The sequence below is a fragment of the Lytechinus variegatus genome, chromosome 6 (genome assembly GCF_018143015.1).
Source record: "Lytechinus variegatus isolate NC3 chromosome 6, Lvar_3.0, whole genome shotgun sequence".
In the NCBI taxonomy this organism is placed as follows: Eukaryota; Metazoa; Echinodermata; class Echinoidea; order Temnopleuroida; family Toxopneustidae; genus Lytechinus; species Lytechinus variegatus.
Genome location: NC_054745.1, coordinates 34,716,679 through 34,731,937, shown reverse-complemented (window position 1 = coordinate 34,731,937; position 15,259 = coordinate 34,716,679). Strand labels below are relative to the sequence as shown.

General features: G+C 38.7%; 2 protein-coding genes across 2 annotated transcripts; one reads left to right on the top strand and one right to left on the bottom strand.

Annotated features, from left to right (window-relative positions):
• Positions 1 to 1,426: 1,426 nt before the first annotated feature.
• LOC121417758 (putative nuclease HARBI1) lies at positions 1,427 to 1,792 on the bottom strand. The gene has a single exon (XM_041611490.1). It carries the CDS (start codon positions 1,790 to 1,792, stop codon positions 1,427 to 1,429), a length of 366 nt encoding a protein of 121 aa, XP_041467424.1.
• Positions 1,793 to 4,222: 2,430 nt separating this feature from the next.
• On the top strand, positions 4,223 to 14,919 carry LOC121417757 (serine/threonine-protein phosphatase 6 regulatory ankyrin repeat subunit B-like). Its single transcript, XM_041611489.1, is given in 10 exon segments — positions 4,223 to 5,893; positions 5,993 to 8,359; positions 9,776 to 9,933; positions 10,332 to 10,363; positions 10,875 to 10,907; positions 10,910 to 11,080; positions 11,704 to 11,951; positions 14,038 to 14,166; positions 14,339 to 14,501; positions 14,870 to 14,919. Coding segments are annotated over 10 exon segments (5,022 nt in total).
• The last annotated feature ends 340 nt before the right edge of the window (positions 14,920 to 15,259 follow it).

The following is a 15,259-nucleotide window of genomic DNA, read 5'->3' as shown; positions in this document are numbered from 1 at the left end:
CTTTTTCTTCTACTACTACTACTACTACTACTACTACTTCTTCTGTCTTCTTCTTCTTATTATTATTAATATAATAATAATTATTATTATATTATTATTATTGTTATTATTATTATTATTTTTGTTGTTGTTGTTATTATCATTATACTGATATGTATGTTTTAAATTGAAAAAGACATGGAATAAATTAATTAAAGCCCCAGTATAGTTTCGGTATGATTGAAGATGTTCTCATCAATCTTTTGAAAAAATGCAGCATTCTCTCTCCGGACACCGGGAAATAAGATCAAAATTTAATACACATAAAATGATTGCTGTAAATGACAAATTATCAGCAAAATGGCCGCTAGAGGGAGCTCTGTACATAACGCTATGCTGAAAATCTCAGGGACATCCCGAGTTTTTATAATTTTGGCTAATATTACCAAAATTGATGGGTTTGAAGAAAACATTTTAGAGATCTGTTAGAGATCATAAAGCCCGATTGAATTGCCCAATTATAAAATGTATGATTTTTTCACGGTTTACCAAGACTATACTCTGGCTTTAATCTAAATCTTAAAAAAATAAACCATCGTAATATCTAACATAGCATTGAAAAAATATTACATCGGTAGGGAATTTATCTTTTCTGTGGAATACAAGTCCTAGAGATTTCCAAAATTTCCATATGTTGGTCTAGATGTCGGTAGCAATAGAACAGATTTCGTGATACTGCACTGCTGCATCACTGTCCAGGAGTAAAAAGTTATTCCATTGTTATCTCTCTGTTTTTCTTAAATATGCAACACCGAGAGAACTAACAAGGTAATGTTTGGGTCTTCAAGCTAGTTAAACACGTCTTTAGGTATTGCATTGGTAAAATCCTGAGCATATATTTGCATGACTCATTCAAATCTTTGACTCCTACCAGGGAACAGAACCAGCAGGGCCGTTGTAGTAGGCCTTGATGTAATTCCTTTGGGCCTGAGCTGCCTGGGTGATCGGGCGACCTCTAGTTGGTTGTCTTATGTCAGCCAGTGTTTGCTCTCCTCTCCATGAACCGGGCACTAGGTTGTGCTCGGCATCCTCCATGTCAAGGGCTGGATTTTGAATGGATGGGTATCGAGATCTCATCAGGTTGTGGAGGCATACACATGCTTGAACGATTAATCTGACAGTCGCAGGGGTTTGGCGGAGAGTGGAAAGCAGCCACTGGAATCGATTGGCGAGAAATTCCGAAAGCGTTCTCGACCACTCTCCTAGCCCGAGAGAGCCTGTAGTTAAAAACTCTCTCTTCTCTAGCCATAGCTGTTCTAGCATATGGCTTCATCAGCCACGTTCTCAACGGGAATGCCTCGTCTGCCACGATGTAGTAAGGGGTGTTCTCGTCGTCATTTGGCAGGGGCTCTGGAGGGGGTACTCCAAGGGTGTCCGATTCTAGGCGTTACCTTAGTTCGCAAGAGTTAAAAAGCTGCGCATCTGACGTAGATCCCTCAGCTCCCACATCGATCCACAGGAACCTGTACTGGGCATCAACTAAGGCCATCATAACTAGCGAATAAAAGCCCTTGTAGTTGTAAAAGATGGAGCCACTATCAGCGGGACATCGGATGGCAATATGTTTGCCGTCCAAGGCTCCAATGGTGTGAGGAGCGTTCCACCGATCTTCGAAGCCCTGTGCAACCGTTTTCCATTCTTGAGGACTGGTGGGGCACCTAACAAGCTCGTCTGAGAACTCCTCGATGATGGCAGAGCACACTTCACAGACTATGAGTGAAATTGTGTTATCGGCTACCCTGAAACTATACATGAGCGTTTTGTAACTGTCCCCAGTGGCCAAGTGTCTAAGGGTGACGGCTAGAGCTTTAGTGCAGGTGAAAGAGCTTCCCTGAAGAAGGTGTCCTGCTTCTCCAGTCTCCCATGGAGTCTTTGTTCTAACTCACTGAACATTGCAGGACTTATTCTCAAATAGTTTGCGAATGCTTCTTGGTCTTCAGCTTCTAGTTCCCTCATCAGCTGGTTGAAATGGCCCTGCTCATTCCTCCTGCAGATCCAAGACCGAATCCAACAACTTCGAGGCCGGATACGACTTTGTCGATGCAACTCAAGCAGCAATTCCCCTCGTCAGTGGCCTCTTCCTCTTCCAGCTGAAGCAAAAGCTTAATTTTTTTGTATAGAAGAGCTTTGCAGAGAAGTCATAGTTCACAAAGCGATGTTTGCCTGTAGATTCGTCAAAAGATTATGACTAGTACCACAAAATGATCATCACCGCTGCAATATACGACCACACGTGTACGCAGCAGAGCGAACTGTTACGCCGCGGAACGAGCAGCAGTCGAGATAAAGCGAGTGAATGAGCAGTGAGTCGAGGCGAGACGAGGTAGGGCGAGCGGTTAGCGAGCAACAAACGAGTGGCTAACGAGATAAACACGCAACGTGGCGAGCAAACTTCGTATTGCATCGTACTGCTACGAGCAAAAGCGACCTAGAGCGAGGTAAAACGCAACCTAAAGCGACCGTAAGCGGTCATTTTTCGAAAAAATGTACGAGCTATAACGAACTCCATACGCAACAGTGTGAGGGCTGCCGAATGTTTTGCTGCGTCGTGCTGCTTAAGGCTGCGTTTAGGCTGCGTTCGGCTATCGCAGCAATACGCAGCTAAAAACGCAAAGGTGTGAGCCGGGCTTAAGTACGGTATGTTCTGCGGATAACTTCGGTGCGGACTTTGAAATCGCGACGTAGACTCTTCACTAGTCGCTTTTTGGCTACTTTTCCGGAAAATGCCTTCGCCAGGGTGTAAAACGGAAACGCGCCCCCCGGCCATATGAACTCCCAAAATACCCCGGCCTAGATAGGGTAAAGTTCACTAATCACTATAAATATATAGTAATGACAACTATCGCATGGAATTTTGAGATGTGCTGATTTACAATGCGCATGCACTGCCATGATTTAGAACGTGCCTCGCAAATATTCTGCCTTATACATGCAGTATCCTCGGTTGTACCCGTGAAAGTACACATTTTCGTCGTAGCAACAGGTAACAAAAGATTCAAGAACTTCATTCTGATCAACCTGAACATAGGTGTCTTTGGGAGCGGAGCAATGAACTATAATACTTCTGCCCCGAAACTAAATCTCATGAAGTTTTCGTTAGACCTGCGGATACCTTGCTGTGTTGTAGAGTATGAGGCAAAGTCGATTCGACGCGTGATACCAGACTATGGCCGGTAGGCCTATAACTCAGCACAATCAAGGTATTCAGAGTGCAGTATTATCGCAAGGTGATCACCAAGAAGCCGAAAGTCCGTTAAAGCAAGGATCAAACATCAATCAACCCGCCGCTGATGGAAACCCATTTCGACTACCAAGAAAATTCCTTTGAAGTTCAAATTAGACCTAACTTCGACTTGTATGATCTTTAGCACTACACTGTTAGAAAATTTATCCTTAAAATAAAAGTTCATGCGGCACAGTCTCGAGAACACCTGTAATCTTACCAATTTGCGTAATCTTACATTATATCACGTACTATTACAGGAAATTGGTATTTGGTGTATGGAATCTTACAAATTTTCTTAAATGGAACACCCTTTTCCCTTTTTTAACCGGACCTGTTCTGTTAAATTGCAGAAAAAAATCCGGTGTTATGAATTTACAGAATGATTCTGCTATTGCTTTCTGCTAAATCTTCTTTTTCTATTCTGTAAAATCAGGTTCTTTTAACAGTGTAGGTAAAGTCTGATGCATGGTCCCATACGACGTTTTTTGTATGCAAGTGTAGATCAACCGAATCACGGTCTTCAGAGTGCACTATCAAGTTAAGAGGTGATCTCCAAGCAGTTGGCAGTCTACAACAGCGTTATAGCGCAAATCCAATTAGATCACAGTAGAAATACGTGTCTGCAACCAAAATAACTTATTTTCGGTTTACAGTACACCTACGGTCGTCGGGCTCTGTTAGATTAGTAACTGGAGTCCGATGCATGCTGTCATTAACTTGCCTGTACTGATCAACACAGTCAAGGTCTTTGCATTGCAATTTATTGAGCTAATCAATAAAAAGCAATTGAAACTTGATTGCAACAAGACTCAAAACAAAAAATCAATCAGATCAGAATAGAAACACATTTCTGCAACCGAAATAAGTGATATGACGTTTACATTAGACCCAAGGAAATCCGGCTGTGTTCTAGAGAGCTTGGTGAAATGTAGTAAGTGAAGTCATGCAATGGCAAGTATGGATCGTCAGAATCAAGATCTTCAGAGTGCAGTATCGCGAGATGATCTTCAAGCGATCAAAGGCCTATTACAAAAAAGTTCTGACGTAAACCAATCAGATAAAAACGGAAACACTCCAGTACACATGGCCGCACAACGTGGCAAGGAAGATATCATGGAGTTTCTCATTGAACACGGTGGTGATGTAGAAAAGGAGAATGAAGATGGACAGACACCCTTACATCTTGCTGCATTATATGGTAACCTTGAAGCAACAAAAGTAATACTTAGCCATGGTGGAAATGTGAACAAAGAGGACAACACAGGCTACAATGCATTACTCAAAAGCGTAAGGAATGGTCACAAGGATGTAGTGAGATACTTCCTCAGTCAGGGCACCAGTATTAATAAGGTCAATAGTAAAGGATGGACACCCTTGTATATCGCTGCCCGTTATGGCAGGATTGACATGTTGAAATACTTGATCAGTGAAGGAGCCGATGTACATTACACTCAGCAAAACAATTTATTGCCATTGGCAAGCGCTTCATCATCTGGTCATGCAGAGGTAGTGAAATATCTTGTAAGTCAAGGAGCTGAAGTGAATAAAGGAGAGGGTGATGGTTGGACTGCATTACACAGTGCTGCACAGAAAGGTCACCTTGAAGTCATCAGATATTTGATCAGTAAAGGAGCTGAGGTGAATAGGGTTGATGATAACGGTTACAGTGCATTGCGTGGTTCTGCTTTCAATGGTCATATTGAGGTTGCAAAATATCTGATTAGTCAGGGAGCGGAGGTGAATACGGGAGATAATGAGGGCACGACTCCTTTATATGTTGCTGCTCAAGAAGGTCATCTGGATACATGTGAATATCTGATTAGTCAAGGAGCTGAGGTGAACAAAGGAACGAATGATTGTGGGACAACATTACACAGTGCTGCTCAGGAAGGTCATCTTAATATCACCAGATATTTGATAAGTCAAGGAGCTGAGGTGAATACGGGAGATAATGAGGGCATGACTCCATTACATGTTGCTGCTCAAGAAGGTCATCTAGATACATGTGAATATCTGATTAGTCAAGGAGCTAAGGTGAACAAAGGAACGAATGATGGTGGGACAACATTACACAGTGCTGCTCAGAAAGGTCATCTTAATATCACCAGATATTTGATAAGTCAAGGAGCTGAGGTGAATAAGGGGGATAATGAGGGCATGACTCCATTACACGTTGCTGCTCAAGAAGGCTATATGGATACATGTGAATATCTGATTAGTCAAGGAGCTGAGGTCAACAAAGGAACGAATGATGGTGGGACAACATTACACAGTGCTGCTCAGGAAGGTCATCTTAATATCACCAGACATTTGATAAGTCAAGGAGCTGAGGTGAATAAGGGAGATAATGAGGGCAGGACTCCATTACACGTTGCTGCTCAAGAAGGTTATATGGATACATGTGAATATCTGATTAGTCAAGGAGCTGAGGTCAACAAAGGAACGAATGATGGTGGGACAACATTACACAGTGCTGCTCAGGAAGGTCATCTTAATATCACCAGATATTTGATAAGTCAAGGAGCTGAGGTGAATAAGGGGGATAATGAGGGCAGGACTCCATTACACGTTGCTGCTCAAGAAGGTCATCTGGATACATGTGAATATCTGATTAGTCAAGGAGCTGAGGTCAACAAAGGAACGAATGATGGTGGGACAACATTACACAGTGCTGCTCAGGAAGGTCATCTTAATATCACCAGATATTTGATAAGTCAAGGAGCTGAGGTGAATAAGGGAGATAATGAGGGTTCGACTCCTTTACATGTTGCTGCTCAAGAAGGTCATCTGGATACATGTGAATATCTGATCAGTCAAGGAGCTGAGGTGAATAAGACAGATGATGAGGGCAGTACTCCTTTACACCTAGCTGCTCAGGAAGGTCATCTTAATATCACCAAATATCTGATCAGTGAAGGAGCTGAGGTGAATAAGGGAGATGATGAGGGCTGGACTCCTTTACATGTTGCCGCTCAAGAAGGTCATCTGGATACATGTGAATATCTGATTAGTCAAGGAGCTGAGGTCAACAAAGGAACGAATGATGGTGGGACAACATTACACAGTGCTGCTCAGGAAGGTCATCTTAATATCACCAGATATTTGATAAGTCAAGGAGCTGAGGTGAATAAGGGAGATAATGAGGGCATGACTCCATTACACGTTGCTGCTCAAGAAGGTTATATGGATACATGTGAATATCTGATCAGTCAAGGAGCTGAGGTGAATAAGACAGATGATGAGGGCAGGACTCCTTTACACCGAGCTGCTCAAGAAGGTCATATGGATACATGTGAATATCTGATCAGTCAAGTAGCTGAGGTGAATAAGGGAGATAATGAGGGTTTCACTCCTTTAAATGTTGCTGCTCATAAAGGTCATATGGATACATGTGAATATCTGATTAGTCAAGGAGCTGAGGTGAATAAGGAAGATAATGAGGGTTCGACTCCATTACACAGTGCTGCTCAGGAAGGTCATCTTAATATCACCAAATATCTGATCAGTGAAGGAGCTGAGGTGAATAAGGGAGATGATGAGGGCTGGACTCCTTTACATGTTGCCGCTCAAGAAGGTCATCTGGATACATGTGAATATCTGATTAGTCAAGGAGCTGAGGTCAACAAAGGAACGAATGATGGTGGGACAACATTACACAGTGCTGCTCAGGAAGGTCATCTTAATATCACCAGATATTTGATAAGTCAAGGAGCTGAGGTGAATAAGGGAGATAATGAGGGCATGACTCCATTACACGTTGCTGCTCAAGAAGGTTATATGGATACATGTGAATATCTGATTAGTCAAGGAGCTGAGGTGAATAAGGGAGATGATGAGGGCTGGACTCCTTTACATGTTGCCGCTCAAGAAGGTCATCTGGATACATGTGAATATCTGATCAGTCAAGGAGCCGAGGTGAACAAAGGAAATAATGATGGTATGACTGCATTACACAGTGCTGCTATGAGTGGTCATCTTGAAGTCTTGAAATATCTTATCAGTGAAGGAGCTGAAGTCAATAAAGGAGACGGTGATGGTTTGAACCCTTTGCATTATGCTGCTCAAGATGGTCATCTTGGTACCTGCGATTATCTGCTCAGTCAAGGAGCTGAGGTGAAAAACGGAGATGATGGTGGCTGGAATATAATAAGTGCTGCTTCCGACGGTCATATGTTTATTGTCAAATATCTTGTCAGTCAAGGAGCAGAAGTCAACGAGGAAGATTCGAAGGACTGTACTTCTTTACACTATGCTGCTAAAGGAGGTCATCTTGGCACCTGCGATTATCTGCTCAGCCAAGGAGCTGAGGTAAAAGACGGAAATAGTGACGGCTGGACTCTTTTTAGTGCTTCTGCCAACGGTAATACATTCATCGCCAAATATCTGATCAGTCAAGGTGCTGAGGTTAATAAGGGGTACAGTGACGGCTGCAGTCCATTACAGGTTGCTGCTCAAGAAGGTCATATTGACACGTGCGAATATCTGATCAGTGAAGGAGCTGAGGTTGGCGAGGGAGATGCCGATGGTTGGACCCTATGTAGTGCTGCTCTTAACGGTCACCAAATCATCACCAAATATTTGATCAATCAAGGTGCTAAGGTGAATGTTATACATAGCAATGGTCGAACTGCGTTACACATTGCTGCTCAGAATGACCATCTTGAAGTCACCAAGTGTCTTTTAAGTTATGAGGCAGATGTCAATACGGCCGATAATCAGGGATGGACCCCCTTGCACGTTGCTGTTGAAAGAGGTCATTTTGATATATGCGAGTATCTGATTGTTCAAGGAGCTGAGGTTAATTCTGCTGATAACAAGGGCTGCACAGGTTTACACTTTGCTGTTGAAAATGGCAATCTCGATATCACGAAACACTTGCTTCGTCAAGGAGCTAAGGTTAACAAAGAAAATAACCAGGGTGATACACCATTACACATTTCCGTTAAAAAAGGTTTCTTCGAGCTTGTTCAAGTTCTACTTTCAGAAGGAGCATGTTTTTCTGATGACAAGGACGACCAGATGCCATTACACCATGCATTGACTCTTGGGTTCAAAGATATCACCGATCTACTCATTGCTGATTGGAATTCAAAGGTATTAATATTATCGTTATTACCATCATCATCATCATGAAAAGTATAACTATTGTTTTGCAGTAGTTGTAGAGTAGTAATATAGTAGCGTTTGATACATAATTCAATTCAAGTTGACCACAAAAACTACACTGTACAGGCTACAGATTTGTATAACTGGTACAATGATAATAAGGAAATTAGATAACATAATGCATTATTTTAATTATGGCAACGTGTTTGAACGTAATAGAAATCTTTAAGGCTTGTCGAGTAAACTGCTTTCGAGAAAAAATAAAGTAAATTAGAATACAATGTAGAATATGATTCTTAATTATATTCCAATTCATATAGATACGATGTCATGTTTGTGTGTGGCATATCAACAGAAAGGGGAAAATCATCTACTTTTATCTATGGTCTTGGGTACGATTACAAGATAGTTCGGTCATTCTGGCTCACATATCAATAAAAAAAAACGCATTTCATATTTAAATCCCTCAGAACAATCTACCGATTCTCCACTTTGCTGTCCTCCGCGGTGATGCATCCCTAGTAGAGAAATTAATACTTTATGGATGTGATCTGAACAACCAATCAACTGACGGTCAGACGTGTCTACACCAAGCCATTAAGTTATGCTACAGGACTGAGTGGACTGTGAAGGAAACTGACACATTAAAAAAGGTGACATGGGCATCCATATTTTGGTCTAACAAATTACAGGAATAGATATAAAGATAAAGGGTTTTTTCATAACCTTCCTCCTTTTCGTGTCTTCCCCTCCCGTTCTTTCCCACAAATTGAAAACTGATTTGACATGGTTGCTCCAGCATATTTTGAAACAAATTAACAAGAGTAAATGTAGAGTTAGAGTTTACAAGGGTATCATTTTTTTTGATAATCTTCCTTCTTGTTTCTCCCCCCTCTTTTTTGTTCAATTGGAAACTGATGCAGCAGGGTTTTTAACGTTAACCTAGCTGTAACACACCCTTTCACTTTAATATTATTAATGTATTCAACAATGAATTCCCTATTGTACCACTACACAGTGGGTTGAAATTAAGGCAAGAGAAACGTATGCATACCTCAACAAAATTTTATAACAAAATATTGTATTTTTTAGGGATATCTAATCAAATGATCAAAATATTTTAACATTCCCTGGCATACTATTGAAAATTGTTCTTAACAAGCTCTTGGTACGAGTTGGAATAATCACATTATGTTTTTTGCTGACATAGTTGATGCTAAATAAAAGCTGGACATATTTTCTAAGGTCACTTTCAAATCTCTAGATTAAAACCTGAAGAAGAGAGTTCACACTAACAAACTTTAGAATGGCTAAGTAATTAATCTGCACAGAAAGGACATTCTTTTGACTTTAGTTTGAACGCAGCTCCTGCAGGAAAATGAGTTACGTGTTATTCTTTTACAGATATCCAATGAATACTACAATGGGGCGTTACCTCCTGAGAAGGGAATGGTGTTCTATCTTCTTGACAATGGAGCTAGTTTAGATATAAAGGACGATGCAGGCAATCTACCAATCGACTATGCTAAGGACCACGTGATCAATCAGATGATCTTGCTAAGGTTGTATTTTTTGATATCACTTGGTTTTATTTTATCAAAACTGCTAGCTATAAAATGTTTTTATATAATTTCTGAGATGTATTATGAGGGTCAACGAAAACGTATTTTATGCTTTCAATTGATTTAATTTGATTTTTTTTCTTGAAAACATTAATACGAACTTCCTTCAGCTATCACAAAGCCAGCACTTATATTGCGAAATTTAAAGTTCTATATACATACGGTAAACAAATTCCAACAAATTGCATATTTTCTTTTGCAAAAGTTGATGCATTATCATTTTAGTAATTTGTAAATTGCATAATTTATGGAAATGCATGAACTTATTTACTTATATTACAATACATAAAATTATTTAGATACTAAAGTAATTATGAATGTTATTTATCTTATTTTAGGTCACCTATAGAAGATATTGTATATTCAAAAGGTAAGATTTGAAATTTCAGACATTTATTATTGCTCCTCATTAAATTCACCCCCTAGATATTGTATCGATATTTGCTTTTGCTCACCATGAAAAATGTTTCCATCTCCAGGTATTAAACATTCAATTGACAAATTTCTTCTTAATATTACAGTTTAGTTTGCCATTTCAAGTTAGTAAAAGTGTTTGATATCAGTTCCAAACGTGAACACGAATGGGAAAATGTAATGTTCATGTTACTAAAATTGGTCAAACAATTCGTAATGATAATTGCAGATTCTGTAATTTATCGTATTTCGTAAGGATATGTTTTATACTTAAATTTGTATGTACATTTAAAATTAAGTTTGATATTGTAATGCTGTTTTACTATCTTAAAAAAAAAATAGATGCACCACCAAGTACTAGTAATCTTTCCGTTGAAGTCAAGTCATCTAACAACCAAAAAGTTGATCTACGATACCATGACGTGTCAATCTTTATCCCTCCTGGCGCTGTTCTCCATGATGACAAGGCGAGATCACACTTACAGTCTTACGAGAGCTACCCGTTTCGACCTTCACGAAGATGAATCAGTTGCCTGCTATGGAATCAGATGTGATCCTCCACATATGGTCTTCCAGTATCCTGTTGAAATTAAAATACCCCACTCTTCAGTGGTCATTAATCCAGATCAAGTGAAACCAGACATCGTTTCTCGTGTATGGGACTCGGTTAAGGGTAAGTTAATCTGCGTCGTCAGGTTTGATCAACTTTGGTTAATTTCATCAAAGTTAAGTCTCGCCCACATTTCACGTCATCTGTATTGACTCATTTCTATTATCGTCACCGTCACGAACCCCTCCTAAGTCCCAAATGTCTTCTCCATCATCATTAACATTAACGTCATTACGATCATCATGATAATCATCACTTATCTTCCTTATCACCCTCCATACTTTTCTCAACGTCGTCATCAGCCAATTTCAACTCATCATAATCATCTCCATCATCACCAACATCATTGATAAACATATGGTCAGTCATTGACATCAACAGCATTAGGGTGGTGATTTTTATTAGACTGTCAATGCCATTTTAATTGTCGTATATAATCAATGCATACATAGTGCACCAAGAAAATTAACAAAGGGTCACCACATCTCCTGAAGCACTGCATGGCATGGCAGCACGAAACCTAGCATAGCCCTCCCCAGAATTGCGTGTAAGATTTTTTTAGGGAGGGGGAGGGGGGGGGGAGACGAGTACTTTTTTAAGGTTCGAGATTATTATCTTAATTTAACAATTAATGAGAATCTACAGTCATGTAAATTTAATTGTATAAATTGTTTTATCTCCATAAGATCTACCAAGAACTTCAAGACAGAGATCATCCAACTCATCGGACGAGCCACCATACTGCAGAATATACGAAAGGCATCTAGAGCTCTACATCACTCACTGTGCTGACTGGTGGGTTCTTATTCCTCTTGAACAACAGGTGATCCGACAGAAACTTATGTGCACTCCATACATCCCAGATAAGATAGAGAGGGGTCAAGAATTTTCAATAAATCTCCAGATGTATAACGATCTTCCTGGGACCGAACGGGTAAGAATAATCAATGTTGATGACATCTTGGAATACTTTTCAAGATTTCATAATTTAGCAATCACCACTTGTCATTAAAACCCTACTTAAATGTCACCTTAAGTTTAACTTTTTTGCCACAATTTTCATTTTGAGCTGATGGCTTGGGCTACATATATATATTAGTATTGTGTCAAGCTACATCATCTGTTCATCACTTCAATCGTAGATGAGGTAAAAAACTTGCCTGTCGAAAGGAATTTATTGATTGCTCGCCCATTTTCATTTTGTTGTCTTGATTATACCATGGTAATTATATGTAGAACGAAGATATGTTTATATTTGGTGCTTTCATGATAATAATAGAAACAATATAGGATTAATACAGTGCGTCCCAGAAAAAAAAACCGAAACTGATATTAAGCGATGATTTATCCTAAATTTATTCATAAATACAATAGACAAATGACCTACCAATGTAAAGCTTAGAATCTCCTCTTTCATCTGATATTTCTTAGATTATTCCTCATTCAGGCATGAGTGAGCAAAAACAATTTGAAGAAAGGAAACCAAAAACTCATTTGGTGGGGGTATCTAAATGTCAAAAAGAAAATCACATGCCGAAAAAGTTCAATATCTGCTCTTTTATTTGTGACCTTAATCACAAAAAATGGCCAAGAAATAAAAAAGTAATGTTCCCTCGACACAATGGTTGTATTTTAATAATTTCATTAAATAAACGTGTTTTCACCGGTTTCCCACAGAAGCTATCGCATGGTTAACAAAAGAAATAAAGTTAAATGCCAGTTTTGGTAACGATATGAAAATGAGTTCGTACAAAATCCAATGAAATGACCACCAAAGTGTCTGTTTGTGTAAATAAAGAATATGTGCCAAAGGATTCTGGTAGAAATTGTTTAATTGCTGAGAAATTAGCAAATAAGCACATGATTCGGTTCAAGCGTCGGGCACGACATTCAAAGCAATAATAATACACTGTCCCACGTGCGTTTATCTGTGTTGGTGATCTTCAGTGTAATTATTTTTCAGCGTAGATTTCAAGATTTCACAAAGTTCAGTTTATATGACTGTACCAGATCCAGATCCTCGATGATATACTGACAATTAAGCCTGGTTTTATAGACTTTCTCATGAAATCAGTGTTTACTGCAACTACTGGCATTTCTCTTTAATGCATGGCTGATCGTCAACAAAACGGAGTGTCGAGTGAGTTCAAACGTCAGCCTGTAAAACCTCTTCATTTTATGAAATTATTGAAATTCAGCCTTTATTTCAAATTACCAGAACTTTTTTTTATTTCTCGACCATTTTTTGTAATTGAGGTATCAAATTAAAGAGCAGATATTGAACTTTTTAAAAATGTGGTTTTCTTTTTGAAACCAAGATACAGCCCAAAAATGACATTTTGGTATCCCTTCTTCAAATTATTTTTTTCGCTCATGCGTGAATGAAAAACAATATAAGTAATTTCAGGTGAGAGAGGAGATTATAAATTTTACAGTGGTAGGTAATTTGTCTATTGCATTCGTGATGAAATTGTGATAAACCGTAGATAAATCTCGGTTTCGGTTTTTGTGGGACGCACTGTATAGCGCACATATCGTCTTTAGAATATCAAGGCGCTTCTACATGTCTGGGCTACGCTAGACTACCGATTCCGGTGCTTACAGCTTTTTGAAGAATTACTTCCTGCCGGTACCTATTTACCTCATCAGGGTTGAGTGAAACAAAACTGAGTGTAAATCAGTTGCTGAAGAAAAACCCGCCATGACTGGGAATCGAACCGATGTCCATCATATTGAAAGACGACAGACTTAACCACTAGATCACGACGTTTCAATACTCTTATGATTATTGGTATTATTGTATATTGTCTTGATCATGTTGATCAAGCTATTGACCCCTTCCAAATGGGTGCAAAATTAACTTACTTGAAAATTTCTAAAAATGGAACAGAAATTCAATCGATTTTCAGATAATTTTGAACAAGTTGCATTTAAAATATATCCACAATAATTATTATTATGGTAAAGTGGTAAATGTAATATATTTAATGATGCTAATTAAACATCAATATTCTGAACAGATTTTACGAGAGGAGGCGAAGCAACAATTTTACCACAGATGTCACTGCTCAGTTCCTTTCAGCATTGAACCCAGGTCTGGTGACGTCACGATCACGTGCCAACGTGATGGAGAAGAAATCGAAAGCCAGGTAAAGTTAACATGCATGATGTATTGTTATATTGGTTTGTATTTATAAGATTTAAATGCGACATACAAAACAAGTATAAAATCCTTGACTATTTACTGAAATAAAAAGGGGTCCCTGTGGTTTCAAGAAAAATATTTTCAGCAATATGGTGTTGTTCTTGTTTGTCAAATAGGTCCTCTCTGTGAGGGATCTTCAAACCAAGATGAAACAGTGCGTTTCACTATACGTACCTCCATGTACAGATGATGTTGACTTTACAGCGATTACAATAATAATTGCACAAACTGGAAAGCACGGGATATCACGATCTATTGCTTTTGTTCCAAGATACATAGGTAATAAAACTGTCCTTATTTCGACTTCTCTATTTCAATAGTAATATTCCTTTATCAAATCTTAAAACAAATACACACGATTGGTAAAATCATTTATTATCCTGATGTTGTATTTATTTTCTAGGTCACTCATGTCAATGAAATATCATCAAAGAAAATAAAATAGTATTTAACCATATATTATTACAGAATACTATACTAGCTACATATATGCAGAAGAATTTGTAAACGATTGCTGTGAGTGAAAAGCCTACTCGTGTTAAAAGAATACGGAGTTGATATTCTCATAGCTATGAATAAAAAATGGCTCGAAAAGGTTTGCTTCTCTTATTTTCAAATTTCTTCATACTTATTATCCGTATTTTCAGATGGACCAGAGTGGCCATCTCCATCTGAACACATAGACTTCAGTCGGTAAGTCTCCATCAGTTTAAACGTTTAGAAGCCGGGTTGCTAAGGTTGAGAAAGCCCATCAGGTCTTCTTCAAAATAAACAAGAAATGAAAGAACATTTTAGAATTGACTGACATAGCGATGACATCTTCACAATACACAAACAATACTTTCTGAAAGCTAATGCGTAATTACAATTTATTGGATATATCGATTGAATATTAATTTTTTTTTTTCATTTCAAGGAACACAGTACGTATAATAAAATGGTAGCAGATTCTTAAATGAATCTGCACTGTTAAAGAAAACCCCATGATTTTACAGAAAAAAAAGAATTGCAGAGAGCAATATTATAACAGGATCATT

What these genes read in the sequence shown, in the direction of transcription:
- LOC121417758 (XM_041611490.1), bottom strand. Translation starts at nt 1,792, where the DNA reads ATGTATAGTTTCAGGGTAGCCGATAACACAATTTCACTCATAGTCTGT.